Here is a 26,251-nt window from a genome sequence, read left to right as displayed (position 1 = left end):
AATGATGAATGGATAGAAACATTGTGGTATATCCATACAATAGGACATTATTCAACCATAAAAGAGAATGAAGTACTGATACATGCTACAACATGGATGAATCTCAAAATTATTATGTTAAGTCAAAGAAGCCAGACACAAGAAGTCACATATTGTATGATTCTATTTATATTAAATAGTCAAAAGAGGTAAATCCATAGAGATAGAAAGCAGATTGTTGTTTGCCAGAGACTGGAAAGAGGACAGAATGGGAAGAAACTGCTTAATGGGTAAGAGGTTTTAGTTTGGAGTGATGGAAGTGTTTTGAAACTAGATAGAAAGAGGTGTTGGTTACCAACATTGTAAATGTTCTAAATGCTTCTGAAGTGTTCACTTTAAAGTGGTTCATTTCATGTTCTGTAAATTTTGCCTCAATAAATCATTTTTTCAAATGCATTAAGCTATTAAAAAACATAACCTACACCCATATACACCTCTTTATAAATTCTGCACTCTTTTTTGGAGAGGAGAAGAGAAATGAGGAGATGCTGATTCTGAAACGGTTACTTTGGACAAAGAAAGGTCAGACTCTTTTCCTGACTCATAGTCATTATGGTAATTATTTCATAAAATGAAGTTTCCATTTGCCCCATGTCTCAAGTTCATTCTAACACATTTCCTCTGGTGTAGTGACAGCCTGTTTAAACACGTTTCTTGTATTTTACAGACACACTTGGCAAGTGCAAGACAAAATCGACGCAAACAATGTGGCTTACACAACTGGGAAGCTAAGCTTTCACACTGATTATCCAGCCCTCCATCATCCACCTGGGGTAAGGTGAGCCTCAACATATTTTCCACAAGGCAGGCCAAGGACTAATATCCTCCTGCATTTTGAGCCTAGAAGATTATATGTTTCACTAGCTAATTTCTTATGTAGATCTTTCTCTAAACACAATCCAAACTCAGAAAATCTCTGTACTTAAATCCTGAATAGCCTCATATTCCCAAGGAATAGAAGATTTTCATGTTTTTTGTTTTTGGGTTTTTTTTTTTACATTTCTTCATTTCTCCCTGGAAATAACTATTGGCATTTGTTGCTTTGCCAAGACATTTTACCACAGTTGTACATCTTGAGGTCTTTTTGCACATTTACCATTCCCAAGAGAGTTAAAACAGAAAATAAAACCAGGGAACACAATGTAGAGTTTTTCCCACAAATCACATGGCTACCATTCATATCAGTTAGCTATTGCTGCAAAAAAAAAAAAAAAAAAAAAGAACCCGAAAAAACAAAAAACAAAACCCACTCCATAACTTCACAGCTTAAAAGAACAGCCATTTACTTAGCTCATGTCTTTACAATTTAATCTATGTTCAGCTGGGTAGTTCTGCAGCTGCTGAGTCTGCTAGGGACTGGTTGACCTAGGTGGTAGCTGAGGTGACTTGCCCCTGCTCCATCTGATCTGTCATCCTCTCCCCTCAATCAGCAGAATGTCATCTCTGCCATGTTTTATTGGTCAAAGTTTAGCCCAGATTCAAGGGGTGAGGAAATAGAGGCCACCTTTTATGGGAGAAGCTGCAAAGGTGTACTACAAAGGAATATGAATACAAGAAGCAGAATAACCCTGTCTGGTTGTGGAAATCATCTACTCTCCCAGCTATCAGATACTTCATTGAGGAGGGAGATGTTCACCATGGAACCACAAATCCTCCAGATTTTCTGGAAACCTCCTCTTCCACTACATTGTTACAAAATTACCATTTTACTAAACCAGCTACATTTTTACAAAAGCATCATTTTGTTAAACCAAGAAATAAATGGTCAGGAAACTACCTTTGAAAAGATATTTTGTTCCTATTTTTAGAGCTAAATGAGACTAAATGAAATAGCCACACAGAAATTTATATCTTCAAAGGTAAGTGGAAATTTGGGGCAGTTCTCTAGCTAATGAAGGTGAAATGGGGGAAAATCAAAATTCCTGTGTTTTTCATCATATTGACTGGTCACATTTTCCCTGTGCCTTTGTTACCCCATTGTCCTCATCAATATTAACTAAGCTAGTCTAGTATTTGACTTTACGTGTTTTATTTTGTTGATTATAAAACACCACATGATTTCTCTGAACTAAATGACAACAGTGAAATGACCCTCAATAGTCACCTTTTTGGGTAGGGATTGAGGGGAAGTCACACAATGTGATTTGTTTTAAATGTGGTCCAGAAATTTTCTAAAACCCTGAGGGTTAAAAGCCAAACTAATCAGCTCAGTTCATCTGCCAAAGACAGGTTGGAGAAGTTAAATGGAATAAAGTTTTTAAAATTAGACTAGAAAACTAGATTTTATTTGAATTTTTAAATTATCTGCTTTTTATGAGTTTATGTTTGTTTCTGGGTTAAAATTGAAAGCCTATGGAAAAGTGATTAAATGACTTCATAAATGTCCCTGAAGTATAAGGCTTGACATTTTCATAGCATTTTATATTAATTTTTTCTGCATTTTATATTCTTTCAAAGCATTTTTACTTATACTGCTTTATTTGATACCTCTTAGAATTCCTTTAAGGTAGACAGGAGCCATCATGTCTTTTTATGTTAAATGACGAAATGGTACCCAGCATGGTTAAATACTTTCACAGGGTGACATCTGATAGGGAACTTGAACTTGAAACCAGGCCTCCATCAAGTTTTTTCACCACACCATAGGGATCTTGAGTTGGACTTTCTAATTACCATAATTTCTATAAAATGTTGATTATTTATAGACATTGTCATATATTACAAACTCTTGAAATACAGGAATTGAATCTTATACTTCCATAAATTTCAAGACTTAACCCAGCACCTTGCATGTAATAGAGACTTAATAAATATGCCAAAAAGAGGTTTAAAAATGCCACAAAATTGTACCAATCTCTATCAGCAAGTGCAATATCCAAATCTAAGTGACCTGATAGGAGATTTTTAAATAAAAAATGATTCCTGAAATGTCTAGATTCTGGTAAAATAATGAATAAAATGTAGCCACCTGCTTGTGCTATTGTTTAAATTTCCATTTTGAATTATTCAGGGATTAAACCAAAGTTTGAGCTCTTTTATAACAAATAAAATAAATCAATGCTCTTTTCAGTACAGATGAAATGATCTGGATAATGAGTTACCTGTTGAGAGTTCAGTTTGATCAATTTCAATCACGTGGGGGAGGATAAGGAGACATCTTTAATGAAACACAGATGTTGCTTCCTTTACTGTCTTTGTCTGGGCCAAAAGTCACATGCTGCCATAAAGTAACATTTAAAAAGAAAATATTTTGGGTTCTGAATGACTTACATGACATCAAATTTGGTTTTATACACATCAGGCGTATATTTACCTTTTGAATTCACGATGAAAATATTGTCTGGCTCCATCGTCTTTTTTCTTTCATAAGATGGCATTACATGTAAATGTACAAAAGAAGATTATTAGTTGGCCTTGCCACATGTAAAAGAAATCAGCTGACCTTTTTTTTTTTTAATTTGTATTTGCAATATTCTGTGACTTCATTATGGCAGAGTATAAAAGGATTTAAAGAACACTCAGATTCTCCCAAAGACAAAGTTATGCTATTGCTTTGCCTTCTTGGAGTTTGGAAGACTTGAGTTTGATATTTCCATTTCATCTTCTTTTTAATCATGCTGTTTCACCCCTCATTGACCTGGAGATGAGATAATTCTCTACAATGACTTGGTCAGCTTATGCACATATTTTTTCAAGCTTAAAAAAAAAAGGCATCAGCTTAAGAACTGAACCATTATTCATTTAGATCAGTTATCTCCTAATAGCAGAAAATAAGGTATTATCAACCTGTAATGGAAGTTTAAGTTTACAAAACACATAAACACACACACCACATAATATCAAATTAGTAAGGGTACTATAAAGGGACTTCTCCTATTACAGGAAAGGAACTTGCTGTATGAGGACTTTGAAGCAAATACGCTGAGGTTTGAACATTAGCTTTGCCATGTATTAGCAGAGTTCTTACCAGCTAGCCAGTGTTTACATCTGACTCACAGTTTCTTCATCTATATAATGGAGATTAAATTAACAAATTCTAAGGACTGTTGTGAGGAATTAATAAATATGCATTATAACATCATAATTTAAGATCAAGTATGTATAAAATTTTAAATATTGAGAAATTTTGTGTGGACTTGGGAGGAAGCAGAATTTGTGTTCTAGATCTGCACTATCCAATATAGTAGTCACTAGTCACCTATGATTGTTTACATTGTAATTTAAGCTAATTAAGTCACACTAACCACATTTCAAGTGCACAGTAGTTGTATAGGACTAGGGACTACTATATTGGGCGGCAGAGAAGAACATTTCCATCAACACAGAAAGTTCTAATGGACAGCACTGCCCTAGCCATCTACGGAGATAAGCAAGCCAAATAGATATTTTCCCCACTTATACTGATATCCTCCTAGTCTGAGTATTTGATTATATTTGCCTCTTCCTTTCTACAAGAACTGTCAGACACTGGCTTTTATTTTTAGTTTATTCAGTAAGGAGGAAGTTTTAGTTTATAGTGTTAGTTTCTTTAAGCAGAAAAATTACTGTCTAAATTTAGGTATTAAAACTTTAGGTATTCAAAATCACTCACCCATGCTGACTTACCAAAAAGAATCATATAACCAAGGAAAACAAATCAACTCCATTCAAAAGAATATGTTAAAATATTACTACATTTAGTTTTTCAAAATGAAATAATGTTAAACATTTTTCCCTAACTCTTAGTAAAAGTCACTAACACTCCTTTTGGTTTCTCATTCCCAGTGTCTCTTGGGCTTATTCATCCTCATAGCCACATCCTTCCTCATTCCCTTATCATTATGATTGAACTACTGCATTAGATTCTCAAGTAGTTACTCTCTCACTAGTTCCCCCCCCCTTAAAAAATGTACCTCTTGTCAACATCACTAGACTAATAATTTCCAACTCAGTCTTGACTACATTACTTCCATATTCAAAAGACTTTAACAGGGCCTCCCTGGTGGCGCAGTGGTTGAGAGTCCGCCTGCCGATGCAGGGGATACGGGTTCGTGCCCCGGTCTGGGAGGGTCCCATGTGCCGCGGAGCGGCTGGGCCCGTGAGCCATGGCTGCTGAGCCTGCGCATCCGGAGCCTGTGCTCCGCAACGGGAGAGGCCACAACAGTGAGAGGCCCGCGTACCACAAAAAAAAAAAAAAAAAAAAAAAAAAAAAAAAAAGACTTTAACAATTCCCCTCTGTGCACAAGAAAGTCCAATATCTTTCATCTGACATTCCAGACTCTCCCTGATGAAATCCTAGATTATCTTTCCAGCTGGATCTACTATTCCCAGTTGTGACCCTTTACTGCAGCCAAACTTTTTGAGACCCAGTGAAGTATGCATTTTTGCATATCCATCAACACTGCCATCTGATTAGCTCTTGCCATTCCATTCTATGTATCCAAAATTTTATCCATCCTCCTTTGCCCATGTTAAATCCCATCTCCTCTGTAAAGTCAACACAGAGTGCTCACTCAAAAGATCACTGCTCTTATGATCTGTGCCTTTTGTTTACTAATGAACATTATATGCCTGTGCTCTTGTCTTCAACTGTAACAATGTTTGAACTATAAATTATTGATTACAAGCAACTTTTTCTCCCTAACCTCTTTCTCTGTTGTCACCAAAGAGACATATATAAAAGGTTTGCTGATTTTAATTCAATTACTTTTATGAATCTTTCCTTAAAACTGTCAAAAATGTTAAGTGTATACCATTTAAAAACATAGTTCTCTGTTGCTTTTCATAGGTTCAGCTTCTGCACTGCATAAAGCAAACAGTCACTGGGGGTGATTCAGAAATTGTAGATGGATTTAACGTATGCCAAAAGCTCAAGGAAAAAAATCCTTGGGCATTCCAGATTCTGTCCTCCACCTTTGTGGACTTTACAGACATTGGAGTGGATTACTGCGATTTCTCCGTACAATCCAAACACAAAATTATAGAGTAAGTACTGTTTCTAAATGTCTCAGAGCAGTAAAACTGTTGACAGCAAAGGCTTCATTAACCTAAAGTTTAAACAACAGAAAAATTCAGTTAACTCCCGAGCTTTAGTTTTTATTAACTGTTTAATCCAGTTCTTGAATGAAAGAGGAAAAAAGAACATTATCACCATTAAAACACCTCTTTATCAAATTCCCTGTTCTTAATCAATATAAGAAAAGTAAGACTTCATGTATACTTCATTTTTTAAATATAAGTTCTACAGAGTTATAATCAGTGTGATTGTATGCTAATCAGGACGCTTTCAGAAGTGAAAAAATATAACTCAAATTAGGTAGGTCCAGGAGTTTTAAAATATCATCTGATATTGATCTCTTTTATTCCTTCACCTCTTAGCCAACATATTCTCTGTGTTGGCTTCATTTTCAGAGATAATCAATAGAAGCTCCAAGTTTTCATTGTTATTAGAGCTGGTAATCACAGCACACAGAAAACACTTATTTCCCAATAGCTAACACAAAGATGTAGATTTGCTGCTCAACATGTGTTCAAGTCTATACTGGAAGCAATCACCATGGCTAGGAAGTCAGAGAATTCTGACTGGCTGTCCCTGGGTCACATGCTTATCTCTGGAGTAAGGTCAGCCTCACATGAACCAAAAGGGCTGAGAATGAAACAGTGACATCTCCCCAGACTGATGCCCAAAACTCATATGTTCTCTACACAGAATGTTTTGTGTGTTTTTTTCATTTAACATTATTTCACAATAATTTTTCAAGTATCTATAAGGGTTACACATTTATTCTCTTATATGAGAATTATCCTACATTGTATTTCTAGGACATGTTTTATTTAATCCAACCTCAGTTAATGAATGCTGGGGTGTTTTCCAATTTTATAACTGAGTTTGTATTCTTCTTTTAGGAGAAATAACCAAATAATATGAAAATAAACTCATTTAATAAATAATCAAATCCTCAGTATACTAACTCAGCTTTCTAATATACACATATGATCTTCATTTATTCATTCAACAAATATTTACTGAAGCCAGTCACTCTTCTTGGTGCTTGGGATACATCAGTGGACAAAACAAAGATTCCTGCCTTCACGTAGCTTACTTTCTAACAGGGGAGGGGAGAATTAGGAATTTTAAAATAGATGAGTAAATTGCAATGAATGTTAAAACATCTTAAGTGCTTAAGAAAAAAGGAAAAGTAAGGCAGGATAGGGGAATCTGTAGAGCCAAAGACTTAGGGAGGACAAAATTTGTATCATTAAATAGTGTGTCAAGGATAAGCTTTACTAAGTAGGCAATATTTGAGCAAAAACTTAAAGGAGTGAGGGAGTTTGTCCAGAAGATGAGCAGCTAGAGAAAAGTTCCTAGGATAACCCTAAGAAGATGCTTGGTGTGTTCAAGGGACAGCAATGAGGCCAATGGGGGGATAGTATTACAAAAGGAGACCAGGTGGGGGTAAGTTTATATAGAGCCTTCCTAGTCATTGTAATAACATTAGCTTTAATTCTTAGTGAAAAAAAGGCTTGCTGGAAGATTTTGACCAAAAGAGAGGCATCTATATTTATATAAAGTCATTTACATTTTAAGTGGATCACCATGGCTGCTGTGCTGAATATAGTGTTTAAGAGCAAGGACAGAAGCAGGAAGACCAGCTTGGAAGCTCCTACACGACCAGAGGTCAAAGATGAGGGTAACTTGAACAGGAGTGGTCCAGGTGGTGATAGCAGCAGTATGGAGAAGGGTGTGCTTGGGGATATATTTTGCATATCGAAACAGCATATTTTCATGACAGATTGAATGATGGTGTGAGAGAAAGATGTCAAAAATAAATCCTAGTTCATACTAACATACCCTGAGAGGTAGGTCATTGAGGTGGGAAAGGGATAAAATAGCTCTTGAGATTCCCAGTTTTAACAGGACAACTTTCACTGTTTAAAAGTTAACTTAGAGGGCAGACAGCAGAAGCAAGAAGAACTACAATCCTGCAGCCTGTGAAACAAAAACCACATTCACAGAAAGATAGACCAAATGAAAAGGCAGACGATTATGTACCAGATGAAGGAACAACCTAAAATCCCAGAAAAACAACTAAAGTAAGTGGAGATAAGTGAACTTCCAGAAGAAGAATTCAGAATAATGATAGTGAAGATGATCCAGGACCTCGGAAAAAGAATGGAGTCAAAGATCGAGAAGATGCAAGAAATGTTTAACAAAGACCTACAAGAATTAAAGAACAAACACCTAGAAAAATTAAAGAACAAACAAACAGAGATGAACAATAAAATAACTGCAATGAAAAATACACTAGAAGGAATCAATAGCAGAATAACTGAGGCAGAACAACAGATAAGTGACCTGGAAGACAGAATTATGGAATCCACTTTTGCAAAACAGAAAAAAAAAAAACAAAGAATGAAAAGAAATGAAGACACCATAAGGCATCTCTGGGACAACATTAAACAAACCAACATTCACATTATAGGGGCTTCAGGAGAACAGAGAGAGAAAGGACCTGAGAGAATATTTGAAGAGATTGTAGTCAATAACTTCCCTAACATGGGAAAGGAAATAGCCACCCAACTCGAGGAAGTGCAGAGTTCCAGACAGGAAAACCCAAGGTGAAATACGCTGAGATACATAGTAAACTAACTGACAAAAATTAAAGACAAAGAAAATTTATTAAATGCAAAAAGGGAAAAAAGACAAATAACATACAAGGGAACTCCCGTAAGGTTAACAGCTGATTTTTCAGCAGAAACTCTACAAGCCAGAAGGGAGAGGCACGATATATTTAAAGTGATGAAAGGAAAGAACGTACAACCAAGATTACTCTATCCAGCAAGGAACTCATTCAGATTCGACGGAGAAATCAAAAGCTTTACAGACAAGCAAAAGCTAAGAGAATTCAGCACCATCAAACCAGCTCTACAACAAATGCTAAAGGAAATTTTCAAAGTGGGAAACACAAGAGGAGAAAAGGACCTACAAAAACAAAAACAAAACAATTAAGGAAATGGTAATAGGAACAGAGATATCAATAATTACCTTAAATGTGAGTGCATTAAATGCTCCAACCAAAAGACACAGACTAGCTGAATGGATACAAAAACAAGACACATACATATGCTGTATACAAGAGACACACTTCAGACCTAGGGACATGTACACACTGAAAGTGAGGGGGTGGAAAAAGATATTCAATGCAAATGGAAATCAAAAGAAAGCTGGAGTAGCAATACTCATATCAGTTAAAATAGACTTTAAAATAAAGAATGTTACATGAGACAAGGAAGGACATTACATAATGTCAAGGGATCAATCCAAGAAGAAGATATAACAATTCTAAATATATATGCACCCAACATAGGAGCACCTCAATACATAAGGCAAATGCTAACAGCTATAAAAGAGGAAATCAACAGTAATACAATAATAGTGGGGGACTTTTAACACCTCAATTACACCAATGGCCAGATCATCCAGACAGAAAATTAATAAGGAAACACAAGCTTTAAATGACACAATAAAACAGATATATTTAATTGATATTTATGGGACATTCCATCCAAAAACAGCAGATTACACTTTCTTCACAAGTGCACATGGCACATTCTCCAGTATGGGTCACTTACTGGGTCACAAATCAAACCTCAGTAAATTTAAGAAAATTGACATCATATCAAGCATCTTTTCTGACAATGACACTATGAAATTAGAAATCAATTACAGGGAAAAAAACGTTAAAAACACAAACACATGGAGGTTAAACAATACATTACTAAATAACAAAGAGATCAGTGAAGAAATCAAAGAGGAAATCAAAAAATACCCAGAGACAAATGACAATGAAAATATGATGATCCAAAACCTCTGGGATGCATCAAAAGCAGTTCTAACAGGGAAGTTTATAGCAATACAATCCGACCTCAAGAAACAAGAAAAATTTCAAATAAACAATCTAGCCATACACCTAGAGGAACTAGAGAAAGAAGAACAAACAAAACCCAAAGTTAGTAGAAGGAAAGAAATGATAAAGATCAGAGCAGAAATAAATGAAATAGAAACAAAGAAAACAATAGCAAAGATCAATAAAACTAAAAGCTGGTTCTTTGAGAAGATAAACAAAATTGATAAAACATTAGCCAGACTCATCAAGAAAAAGAGCGAGAGGACTCAAGTCAATAAAATTAGAAGTGAAAAAGGAGAAGTTACAAGGGACACCACAGAAATACAAAACATCAAAAGAGACTACTGAAAGAAACTCTATGCCAATAAAATGGACAACCTGGAAGAACTGGACAAATTCTTAGAAAGGTATAACCTTACAAAACTGAACCAGGAATAAGGAGAAAATAGGAACAGACCAATCACAAGTAATGAAACTGTAACTGTGATTAAAATCTTCCAACAAACAAAAGCCCCGGACCAGATAGCTTCACAGGACAATTCTATCACACATTTAGAGAAGACTCAACACCCATCCTCCTCAAACTCTTCCAAAAAATTGTAGAGGAAGGAACACTCCCAAACTCATTCTATGAGGCCATAATCACCCTGATACCAAAACCAGATAAAGATACTACAAAAAAAGAAAATTATATACCAATATCACTCATAAATAAACATGCAAAAATCCTCAACAAAATACTAGCAAACAGAATGCAACATATTAAAAGAATCATACACCATGACCAAGTGGAATTTATCCCATGGATGCAAGGATTCTTCAATATATGCAAATCAATCAATGTGATACACCATATTAACAAGTTGAAGAATAAAAACCATATGATCATCTCAATAGATGCAATAAAAGCTTTTGACAAAATTCAACACCCATTTATGATAAAAACTCTCCAGAAAGTGGGCAAACAGTGGGAACCTGCCTCAACATAATAAAGGCCATATACGACAAACCCACAGCAAACATCATTCTCAATTGTGAAAAACTGAAAGCATTTCTCTAGATCAGGAATAAGACAAGGATGTCCACTCTTGCCACTATTATTCAACATAGTTTTGGAAGTCCTAGCCATGGCAATCAGAGAAGAAAAAGAAATAAAAGGAACACAAGTTGGAAAAAAAGAAGTAAAACTGTCACTGTTTGCAGGTGACATGATACTATATGTCGATAATCCTAAAGATGCCACCAGAAAACCACTACAGCTAATCAATGAATTTGGTAAATTTGCAGGATACAAAATTAATGCACAGAAATCTCTTGCAATCCTATACACTAACAATGAAAGATCAGAGAGAAAAATTAAGGAAACAATCCCATTCAGCATTGCAAAAAAAAAAAAAAAAAAAAAAAGAATAAAACACCTAGGAATAAACTTACCTATTAAGGTAAAAGACCTGTATTCAGAAAACTATAAGACACTGATGAAAGAAATCAAAGATGATACAAACCAATGCAGAGATATACCATGTTCTTCGATTGGGAAAAACAATATTGTGAAAATGATTATACTACCCAAAGCAATCTACAGATTCAATGCAATCCCTATCAAATTACCAATGGTATTTTTTTTACAGAACTCAAACAAAAAATCTTAAAATTTTTATGGAGACACAAATGACCCAAATAGCCAAAGCAGTCTTTAGGGAAATAAACAGAGCTGGAGGAATCAGACTCCCTGACTTGAGACTTTACTACAAAGCTGTAGTAATCAAGACAGTATGGTACTGGCACAAAAACAGAAATATGGATCAATGGAACAGGATAGAGACCCAAGAGGTAAACCCACGCACCTATGCTCAACTAAACTATGACAAAGGAGGCAAGGAAATATAATGGAGAAAAGAGAGTCTCTTCAATAAGTGGTGCTGGGAAAACTGGACAGCTACATGTAAAAGAATGAAATTGGAACACTCCCTAACACCATACACAAAAATAAGCTCAAAATGGATTAAAGACCAAAATGTAAGACCGGACACTATAAAACACTTTGAGGAAAACATAGGAAGAACACTCTTTGACATGAATCACAGCAAGATATTTTCTGACCCACCCACTGGAGTAATGGAAATAAAAACAAAAATTAAAAAATGGGAACAAATGAAACTTAAAAGCTTTTGCACAGAGTGAAGTTAGTCAGAAAGAGAAAAACAAATATCATATATTAAAGCATATATGTGGAATCTAAATAAATGGTACAGCTGAACCAGTTTGCAATGCAGAAATGAGACACAGATGTAGAAAACAAACGTATGGACAAAAAGAAGGAAAAGCAGGGGGGGTGGGGGGGGGATGAATTTGGGTATTGGGACTGACATACATACACTAATATGTATAAGATGGATAACTAATAAGAACCTGCTTTATAAAAAATAAAATATAATAAAATTCAAGAAAAAAAAGAAAAGAAATGGTAAGATTGTAGATTTAAACATGACCTTATCAATAATGACATTAAATATATATGGGCTAAATACAACAATTAAAAAAAAAGTTACCTTAAAACCCCATGGCAAATTACCATTTTGTTGTGACACAATATTGTTGCAGACTCTTCAGGGTTAGAGAACAGAGGGAAAAAAACAAAAACGAAAAGAAAAAAATGCTTAGCTATTGAGTGAGATTTTTTTTTTTTAACAGCTTTACTGGAGTATAATTGTTTTGCAATGGTGTATTAGTTTCTGCTTTATTACAAAGTGAATCAGCTATACGTATACATATATCCCCGTACCTCCTCCCTCTTGTGTCTTCCTCCCTCCCTCCCTCCCTATCCCACCCCTCTACGTGGTCACAAAGCACCAAGCTGATCTACATGTACTATGCAGCTGCTTCCCACTAGCTATCTATTTTACATTTGGTAGTATGTATAAGCCCATGCCACTCTCTCACTTCGTCCCAGCTTACCCTTCCCCCTTCTCGTGTCCTCAAGTCCATTGTCTACGTCTGCATCATTATTCCTGTCCTGCCCCTAGGTTCTTCAGAAACTTTTTTTTTTTTTAGATTCCATATATATGTGTTAGCATATGGTATTTGTTTTTCTCTTTCTGACTTACTTCACTCTGTATGACAGACTCTAGATCCATCCACCTCACTACAAATCACTCAGTTTTGTTTCTTTTTATGGCTGACTAATATTCCATTGTATATATGGCCACAACTTCTTTATCTATTCATCTGTCAGTGGACACTTAGGTTGATTCCATATCCCAGCTATTGTAAATAGAGCTGCAATGAACATTGTGGTACATGACTCTTTTTGAATTATGGTTTTCTCAGGGTATATGCCCAGTAGTGGGATTGCTGGGTCATATGGTAGTTCTAGTTTTAGTTTTTTAAGGAACCTCCATACTGTTCTCCATAGTGACTGTATCAATTTACATTCCCACCAACAGCACAAGAGGGTTCCCTTTTCTCCACACCCACTCCAGCGTTTATTGTTTGTAGATTTTTTGATGATGGCCATTCTGACTGGTGTGAAGTGATAACTCATTGTAGTTTTGATTTGCATTTCTCTAATGATTTGTGATGTAGAGCTTCCTTTCATATGTTTGTGGGCAATCCATATATCTTCTTCGGGGAAAAGTCTATTTAGGTCTTCTGCCCATTTTTGGATTGGGTTGTTTGTTTTTTTGATATTGAGCTGCCTGAGCTGCTTGTATATCTTGGAGATTAATCCTTTGTCAGTTGCTTCATTTGCAAATATATTCTCCCATTCTGACGGTTGTCTTTTCATCTTGTTTATGGTTTCCTTTGCTGTGCAAAAGCTTTGAAGTTTCATTAGGTCCCATTTGTTTATTTTTGTTTTCATTCCCATTTCTCTAGGAGGTGGTTCCAAAAGGATCTTGCTGTGATTTATGTCATAGAGTGTTCTGCCTATGTTTTCCTCTAACAGTTTTACAGTGTCTAGCCTTAAATTTAGGTCTTTCAACAATTTTGAGTGTATTTTTCTGTATGGTGTAGGGAATGTTCTAATTTAATTCTTTTACATATAGCTGTCCAGTTTTCCCAGCACCAATTATTAAAGAGGGTGTCTTTTCTCCATTTTATATTCTTGCCTGCTTTATCAAAAATAAGGTGACCATATGTGCATGGGTTTATCTCTGGGCTTTCTATCCTGTTCCATTGATCTATATTTCTGTTTTTGTGCCAGTACCATACTCTCTTGATGACTGTAACTTTGTACTATAGTCTGAAGTCAGGGAGCCTGATTCCTCCAGCTCCGCTTTTCTTTTTCAATATTGCTTTGTCTATTCAGGGTCTTTTGTGTTTCCATACAAATTGTGAAATTTTTTGTTCTAGTTCTGTGAAAAATGCCATTGGTAGTTTGACAGGGATTGCACTGAATCTGTAGATTGCTTTGCATAGTATAGTCATTTTCACAACTTTGATTCTTCCAATCCAAGAATATGGTATATCTCTCCATCTGTTTGTACCATCTTTAATTTCTTTCATCATTGTCTTATAGTTTTCTGCATACAGGTCTTTTGTCTCCTTAGGTAGGTTTATTCCAGGTATTTTATTCTTTTAGTTGCAATGGTAAATGGGAGTGTTTCCTTAATTTCTCTTTCAGATTTTTCATCATTAGTGTATAGGAATGCAAGAGATTTCTGTGCATTAATTTTGTATCCTGCTATTTTACCAAATTCATTGATTACCTTTACTAGTTTTCTGGTACCATCTTTAGGATTCTCTATGTATGGTATCATGTCATCTGCAAACAGTGACAACTTTACTTCTTCTTTTCCAGTTTAGATTCCTTTTATTTCTTTTTCTTCTCTGATTGCTGTTGCTAAAACTTAAAAACTATGTTGAATAATAGTAGTGAGAGTGGGCAACCTTATCTTCTTCCTGATCTTAGTGGAAATGATTTCAGTTTTTCACCATTGAGAATGATGTTGGCTGTGAGTTTGTCATATATGGCCTTTATTATGTTGAGGTAAGTTCCTCTATGCCTACTTGCTGGAGGGTTTTTATCATAAATGGGTATTGAATTGTGTTGAAAGATTTTTCTCCCTCTATTGAGATGATCATATGGATTTTCTCCTTCAGTTTGTTAATATGGTTTATCACATTGATTGATTTGCATATATTGAAGAATCCTTGCATTCCTGGGATAAACCCCACTTGATCATGTTGCATGATCCTTTTGATGTGCTGTTGGATTCTGTTTGCTAGTATTTTGTTGAGGATTTTTGCATCAATGTTCATCAGTGATATTGGCCTGTAGTTTTCTTTCTTTGTGACATCTTTGTCTGGTTTTGGTATCAGGGTGATGGTGGCCTCATAGAATGAGTGTGGGAGTGTTCCTCCCTCTGCTATATTTTGGAAGAGTTTGAGAAGGATAGGTGTTAGTTCTTCTCTAAATGATAGCTTTCGCCTGTGAAGCCATCTGGTCCTTGGCTTTGTGTGTTGGAAGATTTTTAATCACAGTCTCAATTTCACTGCTTGTGATTGGTCTGTTTATATTTTCTATTTCTTCCTGGTTCAGTCCCTGAAAGTTGTGCTTTTCTAAGACTTTGTCCATTTCTTCTAGGCTGTCCATTTTACTGGCATACAATTTCTTGTAGTAATCTCTCATGATCCTTCGTATTTCTGCAGTGTCAGTTGTTACTTCTCCTTTTTCTTTTCTAATTCTATTGATTTGACTCTTCTCCCTTTTTTTCTCTTGAGTCTGCCTAATGGTTTATCAATTTTGTTTATCTTCTCAAAGAACCAGCTTTTAGTTTTATTGATGTTTGCTACTGTTTTCTTCATTTCTTTTTCATTTCTTGCAGATCTGATTTTTATTATTTCTTTCCTTCTGCTAACTTTGGGGGGTTTTTGCTCTTATTTCTCTAACTGCTTTTAATGTAAGGTTAGTTTGTTAATTTGAGATGTTTCTTGTTTCTTGTGGTAGGACTGTATTGCTATAAACTTCCCTCTTAGAACTGCTTTTGCTGCATCCCATGGGTTTTGGGTCGTTGTGTTTTCATTGTCATTTGTTTCTAGGTATTTTTTGATTTCCTCTTTGTTTTCTTCAGTGATCTCTTGGTTATTTAGTAGTGTATTGTTTAATCTCCATGTGTTTGTATATTTTACAGATTTTTTTCCTGTAATTGATATATAGTCTCATAGCATTGTGGTTGGAATTGATACTTGATATGATTTCAATTTTCTTAAATATACCAAGGCTTGATTTGTGACCTAAGTTATGATGTATCCTGGAGAATGTTCCTTGAGCACTTGAAAAGAAAGTGTATGCTATTATTTTGCGATGGAATGTCTTATAAATATCAATTAAGTGAATCTTGTTTAATGTGTCATTTAAAGCTTGTGTTTCCTTATTTATTTTTATTTTAGATCATCTGTCCATTTATGAAAGTGGGGTGTTAATGTCCCCTACTATGATTCTGATACTGTCAATTTACCCTTTTGTGGCTATTAGCATTTGCCTTATATATTGAGGTGCTCCTTTGTTGGGTGCATAAATATTTACAATTGTTATAACTTCTTCTTGGCTTGATCCCTTGATCATTATGTAGTGTCCTTCTTTGTCTCTTGTAATAGTCTTTATTTTAAAGTCTATTTTGTCTGATATGAGAATTGCTACTCCAGCTTACTTTTGATTTCCATTTGCATGGAATATCTTTTTCCATCCCCTCACTTTCAGTCTGTATGTATCCTTAGGTCTGAAGTGTGTCTCCTGTAGACAGCATATATACAGGCCTTGTTTTTGTATCCATTCAGCCAGTCTGTCTTTTGGTTGGAGCATTTAATCCATTTACATTTAAGGTAATTATCAATATGTATGTTCCTAGTGTCATTTTCTTAATTCATTTGGGTTTGTTATTGTAGGTCTTTTCCTTCTCTTGTGTTTCCTTCCTAGAGAAGTTCCTTTAGCATTTGTTGTAAAGCTGGTTTGGTGGTGCTGAATTCTCTTGTAAAGCTGGTTTGGTGGTGCTGAATTCTCTTAGCTTTTGCTTGTCTGTAAATGTTTTAATTTCTCTGTCAAATCTGAATGAGATCCTTGCCAGGTAGAGTAACCTTGGTTGTAGGTTTTCCCTTTCATCACTTTAAATATGTCCTGCCACTCCCTTCAGGCTTACAGTGTTTCTGCTGAAGGATCAGCTGTTAACCTGATGGGGATTCCCTTGTAGGTTATTTGTTGTTTTTCCCTTGCTGCTTTTAGTATTTTTTCTTTGTATTTAATTTTTTATAGTTTGATTAGTATGTGTCTTGGCATGTTTCTGCTTGGATTTATCCTGTATTTGACTCTCTGTGCTTTCTGGACTTGATTAACTATTTCCTTTCCCATATTAGGGTAGTTTTCAATTATAATCTCTTCAAATATTTTCTCAATCCTTTTCTTTTTCTCTTCTTCTTCTGGGACCCCTATAATTCAAATGTTGGTGAGTTTAATGTTGTCCCAGAGGTCTCTGAGACTGTCCTCAATTGTTTTTATTCTTTTGTCTTTATTGTGCTCTGCAGTAGTTTTTTCCCCTATTTTATCTTCCAGATCAGTTATCCGTTCTTCTGCCTAGGTTATTCTGCTACTGTTTCCTTCTAGAGAATTTTTAATTTCATTTATTGTGTTGTTCATCATTGTTTGTTTGCTCTTTAGTTCTTCTAGGTCCTTGTTAAACATTTCTTGTATTTTCTCCATTCTATTTCCAAGATTTTGGATCATGTTTATTATCAATACTCTAAATTCTTTTTCAGGTAGACTGCCTATTTCCTCTTCATTTATTTGGTCTGGTGGCTTTTTATCTTGCTCCTCCATCTGTTGTGTGTTTCTTTGTCTTCTCATTTTGCTTAACTTAGTGTGTTTGTGGTTTCCTTTTCGCAGGCTGCAGGTTCATAGCTCCTATTGTTTGTGGTGTCTGCCCCCAGTGGCTAGGGTTGGCTCAGTGGGTTGTGTAGGCTTCCTGGTGGAAGGGACTAGTGCCTGTGTTCTGGTGGTTGAGGCTGGATTTGTCTTTCTGGTGGGCAGGTCCACATCCAGTGGTGTGTTTTGGGGTGTCTGTGACCTTATTATGATTTTAGGCAGCCTCACTGCTAATGGGTGAAGTTGTGTTCCTTTCTTTCTATTTTGGGGCATAGGATATCCAGCACTGTAGCTTGCTGTTTGTTGAATGGAGCTGGGTCTTAATGTTGAGATGGAGATCTCTGGGAGAGCTTTCGCCGTTTGATATTATGTGGAGCCAGGAGTTCTCTAGTGGACCAGTGTCCTGACCTCAGCTCTCCCACCTTCTCGGCTCAGAAGAAAAGGAAGGAAAAAAGAAAGAAAGATAGGAATAAAATAAATAAAATAAAGTTATTAAAATAAGAAATAATTATTAAAAATTAAATAATTAAAAAGTAACAAAAAAGAAAGAAAAAGAAAGAAGAGAGCAACCAAATGAAAAAACAAATATACCAATGATAACAACTGCTAAAAACTATACTAAAAAAAAAAAAAAAAACAATGGACAGACAGAAGCTAGGACAAATGGTCAAATCAAAGCTATAAGATAAAATCACACACAGAAGCATACACATACACAGTCACAGAAAGAGAAAAAGGAAATTATATATATATATATCATTGCTCCCAAAGTCCACTGCCTCAATTTTGGATGATTCGTTGTCTATTCAGGTATTCCAGAGATGCAGGGTACATCATGTTGTTTGTGGATATTTAATCCACTGCTCTTGAGGCTGCTGGGAGAGATTTCCCTTTCTCTTCTTTGTTCGCACAGCTCCCGGGGTTCAGCTTTGGATTTGGACCCGCCTCTGCGTGTAGGTCGCCTGAGGGCGTCTGTTCTTCGCTCAGACAGGACGGGGTTAAAGGAGCTGCTGATTCGGGGGCTCTGGCTCACTCAGGCCGGAGTGAGGGAGGGGTACAGATGCGGGAAGATCCTGCGGTGGCAGAGGCCGGCGTGACGTTGCACCAGCCTGAGGTGCGCCATGCGTTCTCCCGGGGAAGTTGTCCCTGGATCCCAGGACCCTGGCAGTGATGGGCTGCACAGGCTCCCCGGAAAGGGGGCGTGGACAGTGACCTGCGCTCGCACACAGGCCTCTTGGCGGTGGCAGCAGCAGCCCCAGCGTCCCACGCCCGTCTCTGGGGTCCGCTCTTTCAGCCGCAGCTCGCGCCCGTCTCTGGAGCTCCTTTAAGCGGCGCTCTGAACCCCCTCTCCTCGCGCACCAGGAAACAGAGAGGCAAGAAGAGGTCTCTTCCCTCTTCGGCAGCTCCAGACTTTTTCCCGGACTCCCTCCCGGCTAGCCGTGGCGCACTAACCCCTTCAGGCTGTGTTCACGCCGCCAGTCCTCTCCCTGCGCTCCGACAGAAGCCCAAGCCTCAGCTCCCAGCCCCGCCCGCCCCGGCGGGTGAGCAGACAAGCCTCTCGGGCTGGTGAGTGCCGGTCGGCACCGATCCTCCGTGCGGAAATCTCTCCGCTTTGCCCTCTGCACTCCTGTTGCTGCGCTCTCCTCTGTGGCTCCGAAGCTTCCCCCCTCTGCCACCCACAGTCTCCGCCCGCGAAGGGGCTTCCTAGTGCGTGGAAACCTTTCCTCCTTCAGGGTTCCCTCCCACTGGTGCAGGTCCCGTCCCTATCCTTTTATCTCTGTTATTTCTTTTTTCTTTTGCCCTACCCAGGTACGTGGGGAGTTTCTTGCCTTTTGCGAGGTCTGAGGTCTTCTGTCAGTGTTCAGTAGGTGTTCTGTAGGAGTTGTTCCACGTGTAGATGTATTTCTGATGTATTTGTGGGGAGGAAGGTGATCTCCGCGTCTTACTCTTCTGCCATCTTGAAGGTCTCCTTGAGTGAGATTAACTGAATATCTATCATCATAATTTGCTTTTGTTATTTTTTGCAATAACATTCTAGAATTTGGCCATTATCAAGGTCTCAGGGATATCCATAGAGAATATCAAGTGGTTAACATTAATTCACTTAAAATGTATTTTTAACAACAGGAGATGAAACAAAGTGAGTTTTCAGTTAATCAAGGGCCTCGGTCCCCTGAGTGTTTGGGTTAATTTTCCTGGTGGTTAAATCTTTTAAGTCTTTTGAGATGCTTATGTCCTATCTAATACAAAAAGATCTTGGAGGCTGCTGAGAAAGTTAAGTATCATGCAGTACAATAAAAAACAAAGTAACTAGGACGAAAATAATAGTGAGATTAAGCTATAGTGTTGCATCCTACTGGTTACAAATTCAGTCACATGAACACAACTCCTCTTGTTATCTGTGAGTTGTTGGTCAAGTGACTTATTCTTGCTAAGCCACGAAAAGGAGTAATTGTCAGTTAAAAGAAAAAAAGGAAAAGTGATATTAATACTTACCACATAACAATTATAGTGGGAATTATAGAGATAATATACAGACAGCCCTGTCAAAGTGCCTGGATCAGAAAGGGCAGAATAAATTTTAGCTAGCCATAATTTTCATAATCCAACACATTTACTGGTGATAGATTTTAATTTCAGCTCTGAGTTTCTAAAGACCAAAGCAAGGAGGGAACATAATCCGTTTGCAAGATTTGAGATGCTTTTAAAGTCTGAAATAAATTTTTCTTGCATAAAATGTGATGTGGTGGGCAAGACCATAGTGATATTCTCACAACAAATTCACATCACGTCTCTCAATGAGAAATAATATTTTAACTAACGAGTCGTATCCACAGCATCCACTTGGATTGTAGAAGATGATTCTACAGTCTTTTCCTTGGGTTCTTTTTTTTTTTTTTTTTTTTTTTGTGGTACGTGGGCCTCTCACTGTTGTGGTCTCTCCCATTGCGGAGCACAGGCTCCGGACGCGCAGGCTCAGTGGCCATGGCTCACGGGCCCAGCCGCTCCGCGGCATGTGGGATCTTCCCGGACCGGGGCACGAACCCGTGTCCCCTGCATTGGCAGGCGGACTCTCAACCACTGCGCCACCAGGGAAGCCCTCCTTGGGTTCTTTTATTGACATCACTGATGATGTTTTGCTTTTACTAATTTGCAGTCACCACGTTGTTTGTTTCTGTTTAAATGCTTGTCCTTTATGAATAACTAATACATAGCTGGTTATTTCTTATCTTTGGGGGCTTTTCACCCTTCCTCAGCATATAATCCTGCATCAAGACCTTCCTTTCATTCTGTTTTTGCACACAGAATATCCTGCTTACTAAGATTCAATTTTGCATTTTAGGTTGATCTTCAAGATGCCAGCCACTCATCTCCCCTAACATTCTTCAATCCTCAGGATAACATCTCTAGACCTCAAAACTAAATTTACTTTCTATTTCTCCTCAGGTCATTACTGAGAATGTTAAATAAAAAATGTGTTTCTTATTTTCTCATATAGAAAGTAGATACCAGGTGAAAAGAGACAGAGGCTGTGTTACACACATGTACACACACAGAGAAATTGCTTATTTTTGCCCACATATGTGAACTCTTGGAAATGAAAACTTAATACAATGTACCATGGGACACACAATTCTGATTTCATGAGATTAATGAATCACGAAGTTCCTTTCAAAGATATGTGAGGATACATACCTGGACTCCAAAAGAGAGAGCTCATAACTAGCATAACCATTCCCATGCAAGAATTACGGTGTTAGTGGGAAAAAAAAAACATCACCAGAGTGGCTGGGCTGGAAGACCCCAAGAAGTTTCAAAGATGTGACAAACTTGTCAGTGTCATGGAGGATGACACAAAGGGTGTCATTGGTATATGTACAGAAAATAATGCAGAGGGAGAGGAGGGAATGTGGGTCAGGAGCAGTCAGGCTAGAATTTTAAAGATAAGATGAAAAGGCAAAATGCCCTCAGAAACTGTGAAAGGGGTCTGAAACCAGCAGTATGAACACTAATGGGGCAATTGAAAGGCCAAGCACTGCCCTTTGTACCCCTCAAACCCAGAGGTCCACAGTCTCTTCTGCTGACTGACCTCTTCCTTGATTCTTTGTTCATAAAGCCACAACCTGCAGGCCACAGAGCATCCTTTATCTATGTGGAGAAGATGGGGCAACAGGGGAGGGCCCTTCACTGCCTATTCAGTCATATTTGTATTTTATCAATATATATAAATTCAAGTTCTAAGAGCCTTTTCTGAAAACCTGTTCCTTTCTTACATTCTTTCCCTATATGGTTCAATAGGTAGTTTTCAGTCACTATTCAATAAGCAAAGAGTTGCTGCTAATCAGTATTTCTTAGAGTTTATCATTACACTTGCCATTGGCTCAGAGGATTGACTATTAATCTGAGGCACAAAGCACAGGGGCCCAGATAGCCATACTTTGTATATCACAGGCCACTGCATCCTTCCTTCCATAACCTAGCTTGCTGATAATGGTTCACTCTGTGTGAGCATCTAGCTAAGTGTAATCTAGACCCCAAATCAGTGTCACCAACCCCTGCAACGTGACAGTCTGTTCGGTTTGACCCATCAGTCAGCTGTTGGTTCACATTACCACCTCCTAAGCTGGCCCAGGAGTAATTCTTGGCACTTTGTCACCATCCTTGCCCACCTTCAGTTTTTATCCATCCCTCCTGTACCTAAAGAAAAGGTAAAGTTGGTTGATGTTTTAGAACTGGAGAAAAGTTCACCTTCCGAATAAGTTAAAAAAAAATTGTGTCTCTTCCTTTTGTCTCTGTGTCTAAATGGTCATGCCTCACTAATTATAACCAGCAAACTTAAAGTTAGAAATAATGTTATCATTTGTTACATTGAAAACAGTATTATGTTACATTGTCGTGATCATGATTTATATTCTAAGAAAGAATATAGAGATCACAACATTAGGATCTCCCAAGTTACTAAAAAGACCTTGGTACTCTCTAAATGTACTGAAAAAAATACATACAAAGTTATATATGCAACAAATATTTAATAACTGCCTGTTATATCCAGCATCTATGTTAATTGCTGGGAATACAATGTTAAATGACATTCAGTATCAGTCTTCTAGAAGCCTATACACTAAGATACATAGTATAGATGGAAAGATCCAAAGAATGTGCCTCAGGCTAGATTCTTCTTTCTCTGTGCCTCAGTTTCCCCATCTATAAATTAGGGATTGAAATAGAACAGAGTATTTCCAATTTTTAAAAAACAATTTTTTCTTCCCCATATTGTTCCAGTAAAATCATATTTAAAAGTTCCATAGATGAAACATATAAAGTGATTGACCTATGAACTGTAACAAAAATATTTTAATATGTAAAAGCTACTGTTTTAAAGAATAAAGAATGAATTTATTTTCTAAACAAATAAATTTTAGCTGGAATTTCTCAGAAACATTTATTTTAAATTAATTTGAATCAATTCTGGCACTTATGTAGTAAGATTTCAAAAAATTCTTGCTAAATGAATATGTGAAAAAAACAAATGAGTACATTGTACCACAGATAACCTTAATATCTTCTGTACATGTGTTTGGATTCTTTAATATTGTATTTCAGAAATATCTTCCAAGATGAAATGACCCTTACAAATGGAAACAGATACTTCATGACTTCTATATTTTAACTTTTTCTCTTTGAAAAATAGATTAGACGATAAAGGCCAAGTGGCTCGCATCAACTTCAATAATGCAACTAGAGACACAATATTTGACGTACCTGTTGAAAGAGTTCAGCCTTTTTATGCTGCTCTGAAGGAGTTTGTTGACCTCATGAATTGTAAAGAATTCAAGTTTACTTTCAAGATGAGCCCAGGTCAGTGAACACATTTTCTCAGACAACTGAAAGAATGGATTTTCTTCAACCTTAACCATTTAGCACAATATCTAGAGCAGTGTTTCTCAAACATGCCATGTGGAACACTAACAACAGAGTCTTGGTGAGCAGCCAACTTGCTTAAATAGCAGACTCCTGGCCCCTACCCTTCCTCTAAATTGACTCCAGACTTTAAAATACTTATTTTAATAAGTCCCTAGGTAATCCTTAAGCACACCAAAATTTAATAACCTATAACCTAAAGAATAAATATTGAAAGACAAGCTACAGACCAAATAAAATCTCATGTCTGATATGAAGACTGATGACTTATATTTTCTATTTTGATAGCCAATCAATACAAACTGAAACCTGTACTTAATTCTTCTATCTTGGCAAATACATAAAATTATCTCCATGAGCCTCACTCTAAAGTACATGAGTAGGGTTTACTCATTACTCTTATCTTATCTGATGGTGCTACCTGAAATAAAGTAGTACTTGAAGTATTCCAGCCACTTGGATAAAGGAGCAGAAAGCACTATGGTTTGTCTGGACCATCTCTACTCAATAAAGTGACATCAAACTTGAGGCTTTTGATATCTAAAATAAAAAGCATAATTTCTCCCTCCTGCTGATTGGGCCAAGTGGAAGATACTTTTCATGTGTGATTATTTTTTGAATTGATCTTTGGTATAATAAGATAATACTAGAAATATCCATAAATCCGCTGCTATGAAGTCAACACCAAGTTGAGTTTAAGAGCAGCAACATGTAAAATGGACATACCATGGGAGAAAAATACCCCCAAAATAGGAGTTGGAATTCAAGCTTCACCATTCAATGGCAGTGTGTCTCCTGGCAAGTGCCTCAACTGCTCAGAGCTTCAGTTTTCTCATGTATGAAAATATGAGATAATACTCTCCTTTCAAGATTTTTATGAGGCAAAGAAATTATGTACATAAAATACTAGGAACATGAAAGACAAACCAAGAATGTCACTACCCTTATAATTGTTTGAAGCTGTTAAAGTAGAAATAAATACTTCTTAAGTCAGGAGGAAAAAAACAAATACCATATGATATCACTTATATGTGGAATCTAAATTGTGACACAAATGAAACAGACTCACAGACATAGAGAACAGACTTGTGATTGTCAATGGGGAGAAGGTTGGGGAAAGGGATGGATTGGACATTTGGGGTTAGCAGATGAAAACTATTATATATAGAATGGATGAACAACAAGGTCCTACTATATATCACAGGGAATTATATTCAATATCCTGTAATAAACCATAATGGAAAAGAATATAAAAAAGAATGTATATATAACTGAATCACTTTGCTGTACAGCAGAAATTAACACAATATTATAAATCAACTATACTCAATTAAAAAAAAACACTTCTGAGTAAGAGATAAGTAACCATCAGGAAGAACAATTCAAAAGTTTTATTCAGAGATAATACTTTAAGTAAGAATTATAAAAAGTGTCTAAAAGGGCCCCCCAAGCTATGTAGTTCAAATGTCAAAAGGTCTAAAGCAGTCTCCATTCAGTGGGCCTGATTTGTATGAAAAAGCAAATGCACAGTTTTATGTAAAGAAATAAACATATTGCATCTTGATGTGAACCAAGTAGCAATGCTGTTTTGCAGTTTACATTTTCTAGCTCAGCAAATCATTTACACACAGAATTATATTCATATTGAAAAAAATCTTCTGTCTAGGTGATGTGATTACCTTTGATAACTGGCGCTTACTTCATGGCCGACGGAGCTATGAAGCAGGAACTGAGATATCCCGCCATCTAGAAGGAGCTTATGCCGACTGGGATGTGGTCATGTCAAGGCTTCGTATCTTAAGGCAGAGTGTCCGGAATAGAAACTGAATCTCCTGTCGATAAGATTCCAGTGAGTGTATTTTATAAGATATGGCAAGGTTATTTGTCTTCACAGGCCATGAGTCATGTCAGTAACACATTAATTTCTTTAACACAAGAGTTCTCTTTTCTTTGTAGTCATATACACTGCCAACTTTTTAGATGTTGTAGCCATGCTCTCTCTTTTTCAAATAAAGCATCTCTTCTGTCCAATTGCTTATATGATCTAATTTATTTTGCCCATCTGTGAGAGTCTCCAGAATGCCTTCAAATAGTTTTGTATCAAAGTCTTTCTTCAAGTAAGGCTTCTTTTAAATAAAGCTTTTGTTTCAAATAAAGGTTGTGTTTCAAACAAAACTTGTCTCAAAACATGTTTCTGCTCTGTTGCCTGGAGGGTCTCATATTTCATGACTTCATATGACTGTCTTTAGCATGCTTGGGAAGAGGCTTCATATTTTCAAAGATCTCTTTTGTTTACTCTTATTACAGAATTACATGACCCCAATTTCCAGACCTCACCAACCTGGTGATCTCAGCATTTCTTTTAATACCTAAATTATGATACCAAATCCAAGAATATGCCAAATGAAAAGAAAATCTAGTTCCACCCCCCACCAAGTTGCTCTTGCCCCAAATAAATACTCCCGAGCACTGCCAGCATAGCTTACCCCTGTCCGTGGATCAGTTCTCCTCACTCCTTGCCTTTAACTAATAACTAGAAAAGGTA

General features: G+C 36.8%; 1 protein-coding gene across 1 annotated transcript in view; it reads left to right on the top strand.

Moving 5' to 3' along the window:
- Positions 1 to 25,533, top strand: part of BBOX1 (gamma-butyrobetaine hydroxylase 1) — a gene marked incomplete at both ends in the record, with an annotated part of 76,259 nt that extends 50,726 nt beyond the window's left edge. The window contains 4 exons of the mRNA XM_079708378.1: positions 707 to 812; positions 5,807 to 6,003; positions 23,477 to 23,643; positions 25,373 to 25,533. Coding sequence (XP_079564504.1) covers positions 707 to 812; positions 5,807 to 6,003; positions 23,477 to 23,643; positions 25,373 to 25,533 — 631 coding nt within the window. The remainder of the gene's footprint in view (positions 1 to 706; positions 813 to 5,806; positions 6,004 to 23,476; positions 23,644 to 25,372) is intronic.
- Positions 25,534 to 26,251: the final 718 nt, after the last annotated feature.

Source organism: Hyperoodon ampullatus (assembly GCF_949752795.1).
Source record: "Hyperoodon ampullatus genome assembly, chromosome: 7".
NCBI classification, from domain to species: Eukaryota; Metazoa; Chordata; class Mammalia; order Artiodactyla; family Ziphiidae; genus Hyperoodon; species Hyperoodon ampullatus.
This window is presented reverse-complemented; position numbering and strand designations above follow the sequence as displayed.